Source organism: Phaenicophaeus curvirostris, chromosome Z (genome assembly GCF_032191515.1).
Source record: "Phaenicophaeus curvirostris isolate KB17595 chromosome Z, BPBGC_Pcur_1.0, whole genome shotgun sequence".
NCBI classification, from domain to species: Eukaryota; Metazoa; Chordata; class Aves; order Cuculiformes; family Cuculidae; genus Phaenicophaeus; species Phaenicophaeus curvirostris.
The window spans coordinates 51,886,627-51,907,450 of NC_091431.1; the positions used below are offsets into that span (position 1 = coordinate 51,886,627).

Below are 20,824 nucleotides of genomic sequence, written 5' to 3' on the forward strand. Positions count from 1 at the left end.
CAGGCTGCAGAATGTGAAGTCCAAATGTGAACATTAGGGCTTTTGATCGTACTACAATACACTTTTAAAAGAATTCTCATCTATTGGTGTTTGTGGTCTATAGTTCTAAGAGTTTGGCTGTCTTGCTAGGTGACAAGCTGTGAGGCATGTAAGTCTCAGGCTATAATACTGCTGTCAGGGAAGGTTAGCTTAAGCAGCATTAAGGAAATGTTTCTGTCCTGTGTATCTTTCTGGGTCTTTCAGACCTTAGTCAAGCGTGCCACTGTTGCTGCATCCTTGAGGCATGGTGTTGGTCTGTTCTTGTTCATGCAGCTACGTGAGGACCTCCTTCCAGGCAGTAGTTGTGTGAGGAGTATGCAGCTCTTTGCCTTTTAAATGTGAGCATGTATATGAAGAGATGCATACAGGGAAAGGGAAAGTATGCATTAGTGACCATACCAGGTTGAACTGACCCATCCTCATAAACATTTACAACCCCACTTATTCCTTGTTTTCCCACATTCTTAAACTTTGCAGGATCATGAACATATGCTTGTGGTTTCAGATAGATACACATAGGCATAGCAAAGGTTTCTTGGGTTTTCTGTACCTTGCTGTATGTATACCTTCAGACTGAATGATGGCATGGATGACATACTTGGGATTGCATTTAATAAAAAGGTGCTTCTCTTTTTTGTTGCTTATAAGTACTTGCTCTAGGGCACAAAGATACAGTTGTATTATGCTATTATAAATCTCTTCAGCTTGCGCCATGTGTGAATAATATTTTGGTGGGGAAGATTTTGTGAAGAAAGGTTGCTTTGAGGCTTCTTACTCTGTTAAAAGATATCATGCCTAATAAAAATGTTACTTGCATTACTCAGTGATCCTATGTCGGTTACACTATCAGATTACTTCATTTTTAGCAAGGAATAGAAAAGGAAGACTTAACTGTTTTGATTTTTATCATGCTTCTTAAATGAGCTTGCTGTTTCAGAGTTCTGTTCAAGTGGGAAGCATTAACTTCACCAGTCATCATTAACTGGCATATACATACAGTTTTGCATTTATGTGGAGATTCTTATCTGTCCTCTCATAAACATTCCCTGTGGAAATCATGGTACATATGTGCTGTGTTGAAATACATGTTACAGTCAGGTAAAATTATTATTCACTTACTGTTTGTCCGCATTTTTATTTTGTCTGTTGCCTTTCTAAGGATTTTGGAATTACATAAGTAGATTAAAATACCTTATTAAACTACTCTAAATAATTTTTTCAAGCATTACTTAAAAGGTGTCTATGTATTTTTACTTGTAAAAATCATCCCTCTGAAAGATGGGCTAAGTGGATATACACAAGTAGATCCTGAATAGTCACTTAAAAACCTATTGTTTACACTTCAGCTATAGAGTGGAATGGCTCTTCAGGTTAACTTTGGGTTAAAATATCTGGAGGCATAGAGAATTCTGAGCACTTTTGGGTTTGAGGGACTTTGTCTATACTAGTGAGGTGTCTTTACCGATGTAAATGAAAAAATATTTAAAATTAAGGCTTTGGTGTGCAGGCCCAGGCTTAAATATTTACTTACTTAGATATTGTCTGTATTGTCTGTAGTGGGCTTACTTAATTTAATTTTTACTAAGTGTGTAAGAATTTCCAGTTTGGGGAGATAAAAGCTCCAGGTTTTTAATGGTTTCAGATATTTGTTACTTTAAAATAAAATTACTTTGGTCTTGGCAATAAAAACATACTTGAACTCCCTAGTACAAGAAAAATATATTTTTAAAAGTCATTTGTAAAAAAGAAAAACTGCTAAAATGTTGATGATTACTAACCACTGCGTCGACACATCCCCCATTTCTAGCTTCATTCTGACTGAAGAGCATTCATTTAATTCAAAATTAAAAATTCTGCACAGGAAGAAAGCCTGTATAAAGCACGCTTGTTATTTTAAGATGAAATATTTACAAAAGGATACTGGTAAATCAAATTTACATTTGATGTTTTGTGCTTCCAGTAAGAGTAACGATGAAACCGTGTATGTTCTTTTTCAACGGAAGGGAGCACCATAGAGAGATTTTTATTCTGTTGAATAGAAGCCATGGTGATTTGCTGGTCGTTTTCTCTGCTATTTGTTCTTCTTTCTTAGCCACCCTGAAACTGGCTGCTATTGGCAAAGTAGCAACAATTAATTGTGTTGTTAATTATGTACTGATTTATTTTCAGATCTCGATCGAGAACGACTACCTAGGCCCCAGAAGAATTGAGAGTCTGCAAAAAGAAGATGCTGACTGGCAGAGAAAAGCCCACATGGCTGTGCTATCTATTCAAGATCTCACAGTTAAATACTTTGAAATAACAGCTAAAACACAGAAAGGTGGTTATTTTCTGCTGTTCTATCCATCAAATAAAAGATCTTTAGAAAATGATGTAACGTTTCCCATGTTCTGTATTGTACTGTGGTTTTCTTTTTCTTCCCTCACCACCAATCCTCTAGGAGGAAAATGCAGTTGTTGTTCCCTTTTGCGGGTTTTTTTCTGTGTCTGTTTGAGTCTTTCACCACTAAGCCTTTTTTTAGAATATCCTTGGAAGTGAGCAGAACAGAAACTTTACATGAAAGTTTCAAACCCACATTTTCAATGTGTTTGTATTAGCTGCACTGTAGATCTGCAAAGGATTTAGGGAACATAGAGTCCCTAATGAATTCTGTCCTGTATACTAGCTGTGGCAGACAACTGTAGTAAGTGTTTAATACCTTTCAATTAATTTCCTTTTCCCATTACCCTTGCCTTTCTGTAATTATTTTTCATATTTCCAAATATGAAGCAACCACTCAGTTCAGCTGCTTGGTGAAGGCTGCTGTTGCTCAGAAGTCTTTATGAATTTCTGTGCTTGAATAATGTGACAGCTTTGCTAAAGACCTAGTGCAGTAAAACCTAGTCATATGACTTACCGTGTACATCTCTACCCTCATCCTTGTACTGTTTTAACTTAACTAATCAGTTTATTTGGGCAAACACACCTGAGGATGTGATATCATGTCACCTTTTCTGGTTTGACAGTGGACTGCCACTGACAGAGTTTGTCGCACTGTCTTCACTGCCTGACTGTGGGGGTCTGTTTGTTTCTTTGCTTTGGTGATAGTAATTGTGCAACCAGATAACTGAGTTGTAATCCTGGGAGAGAATTTTTTTTTGTTGGGTACATTTCCTGTCATCTCCCTGAGTGACTGCTAGATCTTCGTCAAGACAATCTGTCACTGCAAAATGATTCCTTTCGGTGACAAGCCAAGTTAAATATAACATGGAACTGCACCTGGTTTGAAAAAGTGGCTAAACTGGTTCATGCATGTTGGAGTTAATTTAATTACAGCAAAGTGTAAATGTACTTAATCGGCTTGATTCCTTTCATGTTATGACAAAGGCAGTAAATAAAATACCCCATTAGTTATTGAAGAAAGTATTATTTACTTCTAGGTGTCCCTATCCATGTCAGGGGGGTTGGAACTAGATGGTCTTAAGTCCTTTCCAACCCAAACTATGCCTAACAACGGCATATAATATCTATTAGCACTTGAGGACTGAATGCTACTTCTATGATTATGTGACTTTTGTGGCTTTTGCTTTGCAAAGCTAAGTGTACAGTATTGTGTGATTGTTCCATTTGTTAGAAATGCTGAAAATCTTATGTGTATCAGCGTGAATGTTGTCTGGGGCTCAGGAATAAAAATCTGAATCGGATAAGGGACTCCTGCTACTCTGAAGTCTTTATGGAAAGGTTCTCATTCATCTTGGCATATTAAGATCAGGCTATAATTTCTTTATTTAATTTCAATTATTTTTGTGATACAACTTATATTTGGTGTTAAAAGGTAGATGCTATTTAAATTTAGTTCAATATTCTTACAGAATTGCATTTTAATTAATTTTTTTTTGTTCTGAATTGTAATTTTTTTCACTCTTCATGTTTGTTTAAACTTAAGACTGCACTGTGAAATTATCAGGGGAAACTAGAGACTTTAATAGATAGTACTTGGGGCTTTCAGATGTGGAGAAAAATCTAGGATGCAGTGTAAGACTACATGGTGGTATTACTAAGATATTTTTAAGTCAGGAATTCTGAACTGGTGGTTCAAGAGTTCAAGTACTGTGTATTCATGACGGTCCCTCTGTGGATAACAAAATTTGAATTATAAAGATAAAATTATGAACAAAAAGCTAATGGTGTATTTACATGAATCCTAAGAATTTTTGCATCCCGGATTTGACTGTTAGTACTCTGTAGAATGACTACTGGCTAGTAAGAGAACTTTGCATGCTTTTGGATACAAATATATGCATTGTCTCTAAAAGAGAAATGACTGGTGGTACAAAGAGTAGACTGGTAACCTGTTTTTCTTTTTTCTCTTCTGTAGCTGTGTACGATCGGATGCGAGCAGACCAGAAAAAATTTGGTAAGGCAGCATGGGCGGCAGCAGTGGAACGTATGGAAAAGCTTCAGTATGCAGTTTCTAAGGAGACTTTGCAATTGATGCGTGCTAAAGAAATCTGTTTGGAGCAGAAGAAACATGCACTGAAAGAGGAGGTAATTTTACAGACCCATAAACAGGAAACTTAAACGTGCAGTGAAGACCCATGCCTTAAAGTGGGTTCAAGTACTTAAAAAGAAAAAAAATTTCAAGTCTAGTTGTTTGCGTTTTCTTTACAGCTTTTATTAATAAAAAAGACTGTATTTAAACTTTTAAGTATGCTCCACCATGTTAGACAAATGGAGTTGCAGTTATGGTAGGGCTTGGTGGGTTTCATGCCATTTACGTTTTCTGTTCACCTTGTTAGTCAGGCAGATAGACAGTTCTTAATGTTTACAGCTATCCACTAAGATGAAGAAAATGAAGAGAAGGGGTAGGACAGAAGTCTGCTGCTGTATAATGTCCATGCCTTAGCTCTCAGAGGCATGACCACCTTTTTTGGAATAGTTCTGACATTCCACATGGAAAGTGTCTGAACATTAGTAAATATACAGATGACTGGCCTGTTGTACCGTACTCTCTTAGCGTCTGCTTATTCTAATTATTGAGGCAGTCTTCCAAAGGGGTTATGCTAGCTATGGCTTTGCTGAGGAAAGAATGCATGCATTAGACTGTGTTTAAATGTCTTAGCAGTAAATAAACACTTTTTTGGATTTTATGATACTTCAAAAACAAAAATGCTACAAATCTTTTAAAATTTGTTATCATATGACTGTTCAGTGCTACGAACTTTCTGTCATACTTATGTTAATTTATGTTCTGTCCAGTCAATTGCTTGATTTTAGATTACTTCTAAAACACGTTTGCTGAAATGTCTCAGCAAAACTTGACTAAATTAATGGCTCTATTATGAAAAGGTTACCTGGAGAACTCACAGCTTTAGCACTGTATAGCTTGATGTGTTTGTAAGCCTGATAGACTGTGTACCTATTTTAGGAGCTTCTGTAGAAGACAGCTTGATCTACAAGGAAGAGAGGGTGCATGCAAGACACAGAGCATGAAAATAAAAAGTTTGGTCCGTTTCAATGCTCTTTATATTTAGAAAGCCAAGAGTTGTCTGGAAACCTGGTTTATCAGGCTGCTGCCATCCTTAGCTGAGAGTTGATGAGAGAATCCAGCAGTCCTAATTGGAAATACTGTACTTAATATGTTCACTTGCTGAGAGCAGCCATGCATCATCTTTTCTGTAGCACATCTTATTTTTCTCCCAGTAGAGACCTGTGAATTTTTGTTGAGTGAAATCTTGGTCTGGTAAATGAGTGGTTGGTTATTTTGATGTGCAAAAGTATGAGGGGGCTGCAGAGGAAAAAGAAGTTTGTTGCTGTATACTGGGGCTGAACTGAGAGTTTGGGGCTTTTGGGAATGGGGAAGTGGGGAACATCTGATGGGCATGGCACTTTGGGATGGTGTAATAAAAGGTATTGAGAACTCTGGATCAAAACATGGTGATCAAAACAGCTTCCGTTTTGAAAGATCCTTTTTTGCAGACGCGACTGGAGATCCCATATTGGAGAGGAGGGTTACAGTCATAAAATATTTGCTGATTACATTAGCTGGTGTGTTTGGAAGAGGTGGCAGTAAAAAAATGTAAACAACAGCAAAAGAAAAACGAGAAAGTGTTACATTTTCTTCTTTAAGCTTAAGGAGTGAAGACATTCCCGGTGTGCCTGTATGTATAAATTTGTTCTCACTGAGTAGGAAAAGGAGGCATATGTGAAATAATATACTTCTTTCTGTTGCACTTAATTTCATCTTCCTCAAATCTACATTGACCTTGCTGATTGATTTTAAGAGGGACAGTAAAAATGTCTTTGTTTCTGTAGTTTTCATTTGGTATTAATTGAGCACTTTTTTGGTTTCCTAAAATGAATTTGCTCTGTACATCTAGAAATATCTGGAAAGCTTCTACATTTTTCAAGTTATCATTTGACAATCAACTGCGTTGGTGATTCACATTTTCCTGTAGGATTATTTTTTTTGTTTTGGCAGATGAAAATGTTAGCTCTATGATTATGTATATTTTTTTAAATAATAGTAATAACTCTACATTAATTAGGTATCACACTTTTTAATTTTCTTGATTTGTACCGCCTAGGGTCCATCCATTGTTGCTCTGAATTTCATTTGAGGTGAATAATGAAAACTTTCCTTTTGAGGTAGAACGGAGTCTGCTTTTGTGGACTGGTTGCCAAGCCTTGTCTTCATGACAGTAAACAGAAGCATTAAATCAGAGTGAGAATCCTTTGTAATTCTCTAAGTATATAAAGTAATTAGGACAAATGAAAGTGACTAGAGACTTAAATTCCAAGTCCTATCTTGCATGTATATCATTTAATAACTGGTCATCTCTTTTTCTCCTTTTAGAAGTGTATGGTACACGTCTAAAGATACGCTTAACAATGAATTTTTAATTTACATAATAAATGTTATGTGATACTTATATAAATGAAATTGTATTCCAACAAAGTACTGCATGCTTGTCTTTAAGGTTGGGGTTTCATAATTTCATTATTCTAAGAGTATTTTCCTTTTCCTGCACATTGAAACTGAATTAGAGATACTTTTCCTTCAAATTCCTTTGAGTGTTTCAGCATATCTTGCATTTTGTGACTGTTAGCCTGAGTTGGATGCATCAGCAAAAGTAAAAATTTTTGGGTTCTAATCAAGAAGGCATGACAAGCTATTTCTGGAAAATTAATCTTCTTTTTGTAAGAAACTGGCAGTGATTTTTGGTCCAGATACACCATACTATTTTTCAGAAAAGTATCTTTAAACTTTTTTATTTTTGCACCAGCTTTTTGGAGAGGCAAGTAAGAAGCTAAAATTGGTAAATCTTTGAAGATTTATTTAAATATATTTGAATTACTATTTTTAATAACAGATTAGGAATGCTTTTGCTGTGTGCACTGTCAGGTGTTCAAATTGGTAAACTAAAATAGGTCATAAGATGGCAATTGTATTTTTCTTTAATTGTACATTAAATATTTATTTAATAATCTCCATTAAAATTTTTTTTAAAAGGCCAAAATAAAATTATTTTAAGTGGTGATTATGTTTAAAGAGAATAGCAGGAAGCTTTAAGCACCTTGTGCAATAATGGGGTGCATTCTGTAGACAAAACTTGGAGTCATAGTTAGGCTTTAACTAGTGCAGTAAGACATTATTAGAAAATTACTAATTGACAATGACAACCTACTTTGGACTTAGTTTTAAAATCCCACGTAAGTTCTTTTGAAATAACAGTATTGCAACATAATTTCTTTTAATACTTTTTTCTTGCCAGAGAATACTGGGTAATCTATTTTAAAGGGTATTAAAGAGAGCAAACCCCAGCACTTGAAAATACTTCTTTTATTTGAAGGATTTTGTGCATCACTGACATTTAGTTCCCATTCACTGAGAGAAAGAATAGGATTAGGTATTTATGGTTACTTAAAACAGACTCATGGCAGCGTTACGAAAAAAGAACTGAAATAGACCTTCTGTGTCAAGCAATTTATCTGCTGATTTCTAGGCATAGAAGATAAAAACAAGGTATTCCTTCAAAAAGACTATAATGCTCAAGAAACTAATTTATTAACATTTGAGTTGAGGATTAAGGCAGATAGAATGACAATTCCAAGACCAGGAGGTTTATGAGGGCACTGTTGGTGTTCAGCAAGTTGTTTATGGGTTTCTGAACATTTAGTCTTGGAAAAGAAATAAAGGTTATAAAAATAATGGTACACTCTTTTCATGGAGAAACAATGTTTCTTTTAATGTCTGAAGTTTTTTGATTGCCACGGATACTAATCATGAGTAATCAGCTTAACTCATTTCTTTATAATACTGTGTCCTTTAGATTCATGTCTTAGAATCATAGAATAACCAGGTTGGAAGAGACCCACCGGATCATCGAGTCCAACCATTCCTATCAAACACTAAACCATGCCCCTTAGCACCTCGTCCACCCATGCCTTAAGCACTTCCAGGGAAGGTGAATCAACCACCTTCTTGGGTAGCCTGTTCCAGTGCCCAATGACCCTTTCTGTGAAAAATTTTTTCCTAATGTCCAGCCTAAATCTCTCCTGGAGGAGCTTGAGGCCATTCCCTCTTGTCCTGTCCCCCGTCACTTGGGAAAAGAGGCCAGCACCCTCCTCTCCACAACCTCCTTTCAGGTAGTTGTAGAGAGCAATGAGGTCTCCCCTCAGCCTCCTCTTCTCCAGGCTAAACAACCCCAGCTCTCTCAGCCGTTCCTCATAAGGCCTGTTCTCCAGCCCCCTCATCAGCTTAGTTGCTCTTCTCTGGACTCACTCCAAAGCCTCAACATCCTTCTTTTGGTGAGGGGCCCCGAACTGAACACAGGATTCAAGGAGCGGTCTCACCAGTGCTGAGTACAGAGGGAGAATAACCTCCCTGGACCTGCTGGTCACACTGTTTCTGATCCAAGCCAAGATGCCATTGGCCTTCTTGGCCACCTGGGCACACTGCTGGCTCATATTCAGTCGGCTGTCAGCCAACACCCCCAGGTCCCTCTCTTCCAGGCAGCTTTCTAGACAGACTTCTCCTAGTCTGTAGCACTGCATAGGGTTGTTGTGCCCCAAGTGCAGGACCCGGCACTTGGCCTTGTTAAACCTCATGCCATTGGTCTCAGCCCAGTGGTCCAGCCTGTTCAGATCCCTTTGCAGAGCCTCCCTACCCTCCAGCAGATCGACACTTCCACCCAGCTTAGTGTCACCCGCAAACTTGCTAAGGGTGCACTCGATGCCTTCATCCAGGTCATTGATGAAGACATTGAACAGTGCTGGACCCAGCACTGAGCCCTGGGGACACCACTTGTAACTGGCCTCCAGCTGGAGTTAACTCCATTTCCCACCACTCTCTGGTCCCGGCCATCCAACCAGTTCTCCACCCAGGAGAGTGTGCGCCTGTCCAGGCCAGAGGCTGACAGTTTCCTAGCAGAATGCTGTGAGAAACTGTGTCAAAGGCTTTACTGAAGTCCAGGAAGATACATCCACAGCCTTTCCCTCGTCCAACATTCGAGTCACTTTGTCACAGAAGGCGATCAGGTTAGTTTGGCAAGACCTGCCTTTTGTGAACCCGTGTTGACTGGGCCTGATCACCCGGTTCTCTTGCATGTGCTTCATGATAGCACTCAAGATCACCTGCTCCATGACTTTCCCTGGCACTGAGGTCAGACTGACAGGTCTGTAGTTCCCTGGGTCCTCCCTGCGGCCCTTTTTGTAGATGGGCACAACATCAGCCAGCCTCCAGTCCAGTGGGACTTCCCCAGTCTTCCAGGACTGTTGGAAGATGATGAAAAGGGGTTTGGCCAGTACATCCGCCAGCTCCTTCAATACCCTTGGATGAATCCCATCCGGCCCCATAGACTTGTGGGTGTCTAGTTGGGCTAGAAAGGCTCTGACCACCTCCTCTTGGATCATGGGAGCCTCATTTTGCTCCTCTAGCTCCTGGGTTTGTACACAGAGAGAACAACTTTCTTTACAATTAAAGACTGAGGCAAAGAAGGCATTAAGTACCTCAGCCTTTTCCTCATCCCCTGTCACTGTTGTTTCTTCTGCATCCAGTAGGGACTGTATGGTCTCCCTAGTCCTCCTTTTATTATTTATGTATTTATAGAAAGATTTTTTGTTATCTTTCACAGACTTTGCCAATCTGATTTCTAGTTGAGCCTTAGCCCTTCTGATTTTTTCTCTACACAATCTCACTTCCCTCCTGTAGTCCACCCAAGAGGCCTGTCCCCTCTTCCAGAGCCCATAAACATTTCTCCTTTTCTTGATATCACTCAAGATCTCTGTTCAACCAAGCTGTTTTTTTCCCCTGCCGGCTTTTTTTCCGGAACGTGGGGATGGCTTTCTCCTGAGCTGCTAGGATTTCCTTTTTGAAGAGCTCCCAACTCTCATGGGCTCCCTTGCCATTGAGTACTGTCTCCCATGAGACTTTGCCAACCAGCCTTCTGAAGAGTTCAAAATTGAGCAGTTCATTCTTACTTGGCTTAATGGAAGAGGGTGATTTGAATTCACTTTGGTGTGTTTTATGTCACTTTTCTATGTTAAATATGTGACATAAATAAGCACCAAATATATAAGTATTTTGGCATAGTTTTTTTTTTCTCTTGTGAAGGACTCCATAAACAATCAAACTTCTCAGCTGTCATTTTAACTGTGGTTTTGTAGGTACTGTTAGCAAAACAACTTTTAGACTTTTTGGACTGAAAATAAGAAAACACTAGTTTCATTATGTACCTTCAGGAAATGGAGTAGTAGAGCAAAAGTGATAGGGATGTCTCACACTATGCATTGTATGACTTCTTACTTTGACAGTCACATGAAGTAATCCAGCACCATATAGAAAAGAAGTCAGGTGGTGAAGATGCCTGAAAGTATGTGGCTGATCAAAGCCTTTTCTCTTGTTGGTGTGTTCAGTTTTAATATGTTGCCTTTAGTGAACCAGAAAGTATCTAGGTGTAATCATAATGTGTGTGATTTTGTTCTCGTTATCCTGGTGTTGTATGTTTGTTTGTTTGTTTTTTCTCTTTCTATGTAGATGCAGAGCCTGAAAGGTGGTACAGAAGCCATAGCCCATTTGGACCAGTTAGAAGCTGTTTATTATGATCTACAGCTTCAGTTATATGAAGTGCAGTTTGAGATCTTGAAATGTGAAGAGCTGCTCCTGACAGCACAACTCGAAAGCATCAGAAGACTGATGTCAGGTGCTTTATGCATTTTAATTAAGATGTAATCTGTAAAAGATAATTCTCTTTCTAAAAGTCTTAACAAACCTTGTGGGAATGAAGTAAGAACAGATTCTGTACCATGTGAAAAGCTGCATCTTCTAACCTAAGTAGTATTAAGTTAAAATTTACACCTGTTCATATAGCGTATATATGCACATCTGAAAGTTTTGGTCTGGTTCTCATTGCCTGTGTTTGGAAGTAAGTGTAGAAGATACTATGTAAGTTTTGGAAAACTAAGTTCAGGAAGGAGGAAATGTCTTAATTACTGGACTTGTCTCATAAAAAATTTGCATTGATACTACTAATTTCTTTGAAGTGATTTTTTTTCAAAAGGTATTTAAAAATTATGCAAATTGGAGACCTTCAGCTAAACTTTGAAACTTGTCCTATTACCATCTCCCTGATTTATAGCAGTGAGGCAAACCTTTTGTTTCCAGAACCTACTATAACTTGTGTACTTACTTATGGCAATGGTGCTCGTAAATCAGATAGCATATTTGAATCCAGTTCTGTCTTTTGGACCTTTCTGTAGTTAATGTTTTTGTTGACACAAGCTCTGTTTATTGTTAAATGCGTAGAGCTTGCATAGAAAAAACTGTCATGAACATAAAAGTCACTTAAAAATGGAGGTATGAAGCTCAATTGTATTGTGACTTGTCTCTGGAAAAAGAGAAAACACAGGTGTCATGGATTCTTTTCATTGTTATGTGAATCTCCTCTTTTCAGGCTTGTGGTGGCAACATTTATTAAGTGCCTCTGTGGAAGATGAGGACTGAAAACTCTGTAAATGACTTAAAGGAATGTGGCAGCTTTGACCAGGTGCCTCTGTGCAGGACTAGTTAGTGCTCCAGACGGAGATAGTTTTGTAGCTGGGAAATCAGACGTTTAATTTTGATATTGAAGACATGGTTTCTTCGCCTGCAGACTGAAGGAAATACTTTGAACAGGAGGGTGAGAAGAAGTGTGCATCAAAATCCTTTCTCTTCATTGTAGCGATAATAAAACTTAAGGGCCCTCAGAGATTAAAGCCAACCCTGCAACCTGACCCAAATTAAAACCCCTAGTCAGCTAAAAAGAACAACCACTCCTTCCTCCATGGCAACAAAATAGTTCACTTTTCAGCTTTCTTTGCTGTTTTAAACGTGTAAAGTATTCGTTAATACAAAATCCAGAAGTTGGAGGTCTTTTTGTAATAAAGGCAGTGGTCTGTGTTACAAGGAATTACTACTCTCAGCTAATTCCCCTTAGGAGAGAAAATGAAAACAGTTCTTAAATGTATGGGGATTTTGTTCAAAAGGTGAAATTACCTCTTTCGACTTTAGTAGGTGGAAAGGATAGAACAATGAATGTGAAGAATGTGACTCTAAAGTGGGTATATCACTTTAGGACTATTCAGCACCTAATCTGAATGAAAGCATCTGAAAGATAACAGTGGCGGCCTCTTAATGCCTGTTGTTTCCTAAGCAGTCAAAAAGAAAACAATGATCTGTTGCGTCTTCAATTATGCTTTCTTTTTGAAGTGTGCTTACAATCAGTAAAGTAATAGCCTTTTAATTGTGCACATCTGTATGATTTATACTTAAGTGACTTGTAGAGGCTGTTGTTGTTCTTTACTCTTTGACTCTGCAGAGGTATTTTGGAGAGTCTGTTATTCTGTTTTGATCTGAGGGACAACAGCAGTACTGCTCATTAAGTTCCCACAGAATTCCGTAAAAGTGTGATTTGACTGGACTGTAAGCTAGAACAAAAACATCTTTTCCAAATTCAGCATATTGCATCTGAAAAATATAGAATTATAATAGATCGTCATATTATAAGCAACAGTAGTAGTTTTTTACTGTCATTAACCATAGAGCTGCACTGAAATTCACAAAATGGGAATTTATTTGGTTAAAATTTTAAAGGTCTTATCCTAACCGTACAGACTGTTCACACATCATGCATACATGAGTAAGGTGGTTTTCTGGTGGATGTGTTGCTCTCAATAGACAATGTGATAGATAGTTCCTGCTTTGCTTGGACGGTGGGTTGAATGAATATAAATTATATGGATAGTTTCAAAAAAGGAATAATTCTAGTTTGAATTATAAGTGGCTGAGTGGTGAGAAAGTTATTTATTTAGCAAATTAATAAGCACTTCAAAAGCTCCAAAGTTGTTATTAGAAGCCCCTTGTAATGTTTGGTGGATGTTGCAATATAGTTGCCAGTGTTTGCTTTTTCTTTTTTTCAAAGAGTAAAGTATAATTTAACATTATGTTTTGTGACTTATGAATTCCTGTCCTTAACTCTGCATGGGAGTGGTCTGAAACAATATTCGCATGTTAATTTTCCCATTTTCTCAGTGCAGGCCAAAATATTATAATGTTAGGACCATGAGTCTTATTTTTCCTTGCTGATGTCTCAAAGCGGGTTCCTAGTGACTTGGCAGTCTTATGTATGGTTGAAACTTGGTATTATATTTTTTTAACTGAGTGCTGAAGTAAAGAATCTAGTAAGTCTGTTTTTATTAGTTTTTATTTTAAGGTTAGGATAGTGCTGTGCTTTCTTTTCTAGTTCTACCGTGTTTTCTGCTGAGCTGAAATTAGCATGACAATAAATTTTGTCTGAGTAGAGACTATATGCACAAATAACAAAGTGAGAACAGCCTTTAAAATGGACAGTGTGCTGAAGAAATGCCTGCCCTTCTCTAATAATCTAGGACCAGAAGGAGGAGGAAGTTACAGTCTTACTGAAAGTAGTTGATGAAATTGAAATTAGAAGGTTTGGTGGTGCTGCCGAATAGACACTTGAGTCATGCCAGCTGTGTCTGCCTGTTTCACCCAGCAGTAATGCATATCCATCTTGATGTATTACAAAAATATCCTACTTAGTATGCCAGTGAAATAAGGAACAAAAGGCCTTTGCTGCTTCTTCATCCCAACATTCTGCAAGGGTTTGTAATACTCAGTCTTTCCTTCTTGGCAAGGGATGAGAAGGCAGCATTCAGAGATGAGCTCAGTGTTCCCTGAATGCTTCACTTAGGAAGCTAAAAGTCATGAGTGTTGATAAAACTATTAGTAATGACCTCCTTTTCAGGCCTGTAGTGCTTTGAAGGATAGCCTTGAAGTTGCCCTCTCTCTGCTGCTTTTGAGCAGGAGGCAGCGACTGCAGAACAAAGGAGGTCAAAAACCACTGAAGAGAGGATTTTTGGTGTTTTGTTGTCTGATGATTTGTCCTTCTTGAAATTAATAGAAGTGTAAGAAAAATCTCATGCCAAAGACTGCAGAAAGAGTCTGTATTCCCTTAACTTTGTAGTAAAGAACAGAGAATATTCCTGCACATTGCAAGTCCCTTGTATGAGTTAAGGCACCCAAAGACTTGTGGCCATTGTGATTTGGTTAGGCTACAGACACAAGTGCATGGATGCACTTGTTTTTCAATGCTCTGAATACCAGGCTGTGCTTCATTGGTATTGATTTCTGTTCTTTGTATAAACTTTAAATCCCTACAGTGCTTTGCTTTTTTTTTTTTTTTTTGGCCGTTTAGTGCTTTTCCTCTTATCTTTGGATTTTTAATAGGCCTCTGAAAGGCCTCTAGCTTTCTTCTGCATTAAGTCTTGCAATATTGGAGGGTTGCTGTTGAACTAAACAAAGTGTTAATCAAATACAAACTGTTGATTTGACTTTTTCATTGCTGACTTTATTAAAACAGAGAAGAGAGATGAAGTGGTATATTACGACACTTATGAGAGTATGGAAGCCATGCTTGAAAAAGACGATATGGCAACTTCTACACACTTGCAAAAAGAGGAGCTACAAAAGTTACAACAAAAAATCCGCCAGCTGGAAGCAAGGCGTGGACGTATTTCAGCCAAGAAAGCCTACCTCAGAAATAAGAAGGTATTATTAAATAGCAAGTTTCTAGCATAATTAGCAAATTTAATAAAACTTCAAAAGATTTTATTTCAGATACAACTTAACAAGTCTCCCAGAATTTTTGTGGATTATATTTACTTCTTTCTTAAAGTTTTTTTGCAGAATACCAAATAGAATAGCAAATATAATTAAATCAATATATTTGAGTTTCAGTTTACCCTTTAGCTTTAAGGGAGCCTTTAATTACTTTGAAGTCAATAAACTTGTTTGTATTAACTAATCAGAATACTTTCATATGGAAAGTACATGCTAGAATGTGTATTTTTATAGAAAGTGGTTTTATTTGTACACACAGAAGAGAATTTTCAGGAGTGTTTTCTCACTGGTGAGTTCTATCTTAATCTTCTTACCTCATCCTTTTAAAATTATGTGACAAGTCATTGATACTCTATTAAGCAAATTGCTATGAAATCCAGTCTGTATCCTTAATTTGTAAACCTGGCTGTGCTATGCAAGGCCACTTCCCTTTTTCATGTGTAGCGAGGTGGAGACATGCAGAAAGTTCTTTTAATATAGGTAATGTTTTAAAATTGTTTATGAAGTGTATGTAAATAAGTTAATTCTTTTTTTCAGAATTACTTGTTTATTGTTCTGTAGCAGTCTGTGGTTGAATCAGTATTATGATGAGCAAGATACTTGAATGAATAGAGTAGATCAAAGTTTTGAGAGAGCGTTGTAATACTTTTTATAAAATAAATTTCCACGCCATACCATATACTTACAAGGCTGTGCCGAAGTCTCAGTTGAGACCTCATTCTAGATTGGGATCAGGGTTGGTGTGGTTGTATGTTCCTGCTTATGTCCCTTCGTGTGGGAGATGACCCCTTTCTATTAACAGTTGGAAAAGATTGAGGGTAAAGCCTTCATGTCTTGCCTCCCATTTAAAACTAATAGTCTATGAGATCCTACAGAAAAAGCAAACAGAATGGTAGCTGATACATTTTATATTTCAAGATTTTTTAATATTTCATCAGTCACAGTCCTGTCTGGGTAATATAATGTAGAGAAGACTGCAGATAGGTTAGTATAAAGTATGTCTTCTGTTAGCCAGTTATGGGAAGTGGTTTGCTTAGAGTAATTGAGTTTATGTGAGTTTGTACAAAGAGAATGTATCAAGAAGCTGGGCTTTTTAGTACTTTAAGAAATAGATACTATCTGTCACATTGTGCTAGTTACATAGGCTATACTATAGTAGTTACGCCGTTTTCTCCTGAATATGTAAAACCACTTCTGGCATTGTACAGAGTACACAAACCCCTTTAAAAGTGACAGCCTGTTTGCTGCTCCTTGCTTAACTTATGGGAAATAACTAGTCAAGAAGTAAGAAGCAGGAATAGAGATTTATTTAGCTTGCATTCTTATCTGATGAACTAGTCTCCTTCAGTTATTTCAAGTTTATGCTATCATAAAATACCTGTGTGTGTTGATGACAATAAGCTATTAAAAAATAAGATTTTAATAGCAGTCTTATTATTTTTACTCCTTGACTGCTAGTTACAGATATTTCATGCATGATATTGCTGTTGTTATCCCAGTCTACCCCCTGCTGGCTGCCCAGTAGTATAAACTAGTTACGTGGAACAAGCAGCTATTTTAATAGGGACCTAAATTTATAGCAATGCATCAAGGTAAAAAAGAGGGCATAAAAGGCATTTATAAAATTATCTTTGGAAAAATAGACTTGTGAAGAAATTGTATTATTTTACATTCAGGAAAGAGTGTTGCTTGTCATGAGCAAACGAGGAGTAGCAACTTGTTTGTGCTGTTTGGGGTATGTTCATAATGTGCGCCTTGATCTAGGGAACTTCCTTATGTGCTGTTGTGTCCATTTAATAGGACACCTTTACTACTTTGCAAGCCCTCAGTTTAAAGCATAGCTTATGCCAAAATAGGTGTTACAGACCCAGTGACAGCTGGCTTAGGGTTACTTGGTTTATTATTATTACTGTAACTCAACATAAGGACATAACTACACAATGTTTGTAGTAAAATACAGTTTCTGCAAATACTAAGCTTACTAAATGTGAACCTAGCCCTTTAATTGGGATGATTTTCAATGTGAAAGCAAGGATCACTGGAACTAGTTAAATGTAATACTAGTGCAGACAGGCTTTAGTTTGTTTTACATGTTTCTAGTCTTAAACATGGTAGCTTATCCAGTGATGAGGGTTGAAAAGGTTCCTCAGCTCTCCTTTTTTGTCTCATTAATAGAAGTACAATTGGATACTGTGAAATCAGTCAGATGATTAAAAAAGAAGTGAACATTATGTCGTGATGCTTCTTCCATGCAGTTGGTCAACATCTTACTTCATGTGTGGCTCTCACTGGAAATAATCCTGCTTTCCCAGTTTTGAGAAGGAAGGACTGGTTCACATGTGGTGCAGGCTGTATTCCTGCTTATACACACACTCAATTACGATGTTTCTTTTTATGCTACAGTTTGTTGTTTTAAGAATATGTGCAACTTGTCATCTGCCATAATCATCCAGATAATTTTCTTTGATGCTATCACCTGGCTCGTTCTTTCCTTCATCCTTTTTTTACAGTCACTTAATCTTGTCTAGAAGTAGAACCCTGCATTTGTCTCTATGAAATTACTACCTTTCTTTTTTTTTTTGAGACCTTTCCTGTAATTAGTTCAGATTATTCAGATCCCTAATCCTGTGCTGCAGCATGTTTTCAGCCCCTCCTAGTCTTTTTTATTATTTCAAATCATAGATATCTAATTACATTAAAGTATCTTGCTTATTAGTAAAAAGTCAGCACCAAATATGTTTTGGTCTGCTTTATCCTCTTTACATGTTTAAAATATCTTTCATTATTGCTCTTAATCAGATTTAAATACCGATACTAAAGAGAAAATGTTTCATAAAAGTTTCCCAAGTATTTCATAGTTCCCAAATGTTTCATAATGTTTCCCAAGTACTTGAGAAACGCAAAAAAATCCAAACCATATCTAGCATATGTTTTCTCATTGTTTTATAATACTTTTTATATCTCATAACATACTTTACTTATGATTTTAGAAGACTTTTAATCATACTTTGCATTTAAGTAGAGAATAAACTATAAAGGTAAATCCGTAGTATTGCAAAACGTTTTTCAGATTCTTTAATAATATTCTGAAGCTACTTCAGTGTCTTTGAAATGCAGAGATTGGTTAGTTTGTAATTAAATGGATTAACTTCTCCAAGTGTATTAATTAAATTTTTCAGGGAAATAAAAAAGCTCCACAAACAAACGTAAAACCCAGCAGTGTTTATGTATCTATATATACCTCTTAGGGAGGTGTATATGTATATACTGGGAAATACTGGGGCAGTGTTTCCACTGAAGCTTAAGTGATTGTTGGGAGTGCTACCTATATAGAGTAGCAATGTCAGTGGTCTTGCAATTTAGAAACATTTTAAGACTGTGTGGTATTTCTACCCTAGATGGGAATGCTGGCTGCCTTTTAATGTGATCACAGTATGTCCATATGTCTTTTAGCAGAACATACCCTTTTCAGCCTTTCCAAGCATCAAAAATGATAGGCTTTTTTTAATCCTCCGCTCCTTGTCTTCCTGTCTTTCTGCCACTACTGTAGTATATTTCTTGATGGCTAGTAACTCCATCACCAGCTCTAAGCAATGCTTTTAATAGCAAATCTCCTGTCTGGCTCCACCCAGTAACTCAGGCTGACTGATACCTGAGGAGCCTATCGCTTCTAGTGTTCTACCTGTAAACTGCTTCCTAATGCTGCCCCCTTTGTATACAGACATGAGATGTTTCTAACTGCACGTCTAACTTTTTTTTAGTTCTGTGTGGTGCTTGTGCCTAGCCTCATTTCATTGCCCATACTGTCTTGACTTCCAATTGTTGTCCTATGGACAAGTCTATTTTGTCAGTCCTCTGGTTTCCTGCACGTGCCTTTTCTTTGTAATTGATGTGCAATGCAGTCCTTTTAGTATTATCTACAAGCAGTTTGAGTGTCACCTTTTTCCTTTTTAACTATTGTAACATGGCCAGTTTTTTGTAACCTGTTCTTATTTGCAGGCAATATAACAAATGCTTATTTTTAAACCATATGTTACAGACATGAACTTGGTATAAGTGAACTTGCTTATGCATGTATAAAATTGTCACAACATTATTAATGTTTGCTTTTACAGATGGTACCTGCAATAGGTGAACTGGCATTTGTAAATGGGAAGCTGCCTAGTTGCCTAAACAGAAAGAAGTAGTGTATTTGAGAGTTATTCATCAGTGTATATAAAAACATGGAAGTGTTTGTTGCCACTTTCGTAGTGGTATTGTAGAACGGGCTTTTCAAGCAGCTGTTACTTGTGTATGTTGACAGTTAAAAATAATGGGTTTGGGTTTGTCTGTCTTGGTTCTGTTTCCATTTTATGGTTTTATTGTAAGTTAAATTAGCTTGTCGGAAATAGGCTTTGTTATTTTTATTTTTCTAGTTCTTGGTGGTATCTGCTAAATATGACATTGTAACCTGTAAATCAATAGTTTAAATTCATATTTTATAGATAACTTTTTATGTCCCTGCAGGAGATCTGTATTGCAAAGCATAATGAAAAGATCCAGCAGCGTCACCAGAGTGTGGAGGAATGCAAAATGCACCATGCTGTTCAGCTAGTAAGTTTGATTTTTCTGCTATTGAGTTTAGCCTTTAGTTAACAATTTGGGTCCCTCATTATACATTCATTAGGAGAGTATTCATAGTGATAGCTGTTTTAGAAAGAATGTGCATGCCCTGACCTTTACACCATAAATTTCTGTTAAAGGGGGCCATATAGCTGTATTAGGATGACATTGAACCCAAGCAAATATAAACAGTCCTTTAATGCTGCGTTCACAATCTGAAAGTGATTCCTGCTAGGGCTAGGCTGCTTGCAGGTTATGGTAACGTGTACGTAGGTGGTTCCAGACATCTCAATAGTGCTGCATCAAGTGTACTGAAATGCATAAAGAAACCATCCACATTTGTTCCTGAATTTTTGTGAGATTGTTCATTATTATTCTACTTTCTACAAAACAAATCACTTGAGTTGTTTAAAGATGTAGTTCCAGCTGTATGCTCCACAATTCTTTGCACAGTCTCATGCACTGAGTAGGCTAGGTAGTCCAACTCTTGTGCTGAACATAACAGACTTTTTGTTAAAGAATATTCCAGTTCTGGGCTAGGTCTTTGGAACTGATATAGCATCAATGTTTAATAAAGATCACTGACAAAGATGCATTGAAATTCAAGCCTCTTTAATTCAGGCTTCAATTGGATTAGTGAAAGTGATTCTATTTCAACCTTATACATTTTTAACATAGATACATTTGTCCACTAAGTCAGCTGCATAATTGATTTTATGAAAAGGCTACTTGCGAGAGACAGTACATATTGGTGTAGTCTTTCAGGAACTTAGAAATATATATATTTTACTTTTTTTCCCCCTGTTCTTGTAATAAAGGCAAAGGAATTTGCTCTGTGGATTGTAGTCCATTTATCACTCTTAAAAATAAGATTTGATAAAATTGAAGGTCTTTCTTGTCTCTCAGACACTACAGGGCTTTTTCATTATTTATTTCATGGGGTTGCCCACTGGCATTATAAAAGAACCTTATGCTAAGGTTTTTTTGTCATCCTTTCTATTAATAATGTGACTGAAAATTCCTGTG

At 37.1% G+C, this 20,824-nt stretch overlaps 1 protein-coding gene across 2 annotated transcripts in view; it reads left to right on the top strand.

Moving 5' to 3' along the window:
* Positions 1–20,824, top strand: part of JMY (junction mediating and regulatory protein, p53 cofactor) — a 66,636-nt gene that overhangs the window by 31,165 nt on the left and 14,647 nt on the right. Inside the window, exons 3-7 of one of the 2 annotated variants that reach the window (XM_069880723.1) lie at positions 2,209–2,359; positions 4,397–4,566; positions 11,057–11,222; positions 14,937–15,124; positions 19,703–19,789. In XM_069880723.1, the coding sequence (XP_069736824.1) occupies positions 2,209–2,359; positions 4,397–4,566; positions 11,057–11,222; positions 14,937–15,124; positions 19,703–19,789 (762 nt within the window). The remainder of the gene's footprint in view (positions 1–2,208; positions 2,360–4,396; positions 4,567–11,056; positions 11,223–14,936; positions 15,125–19,702; positions 19,790–20,824) is intronic. The other variant, XM_069880724.1, reaches the window with a different exon arrangement.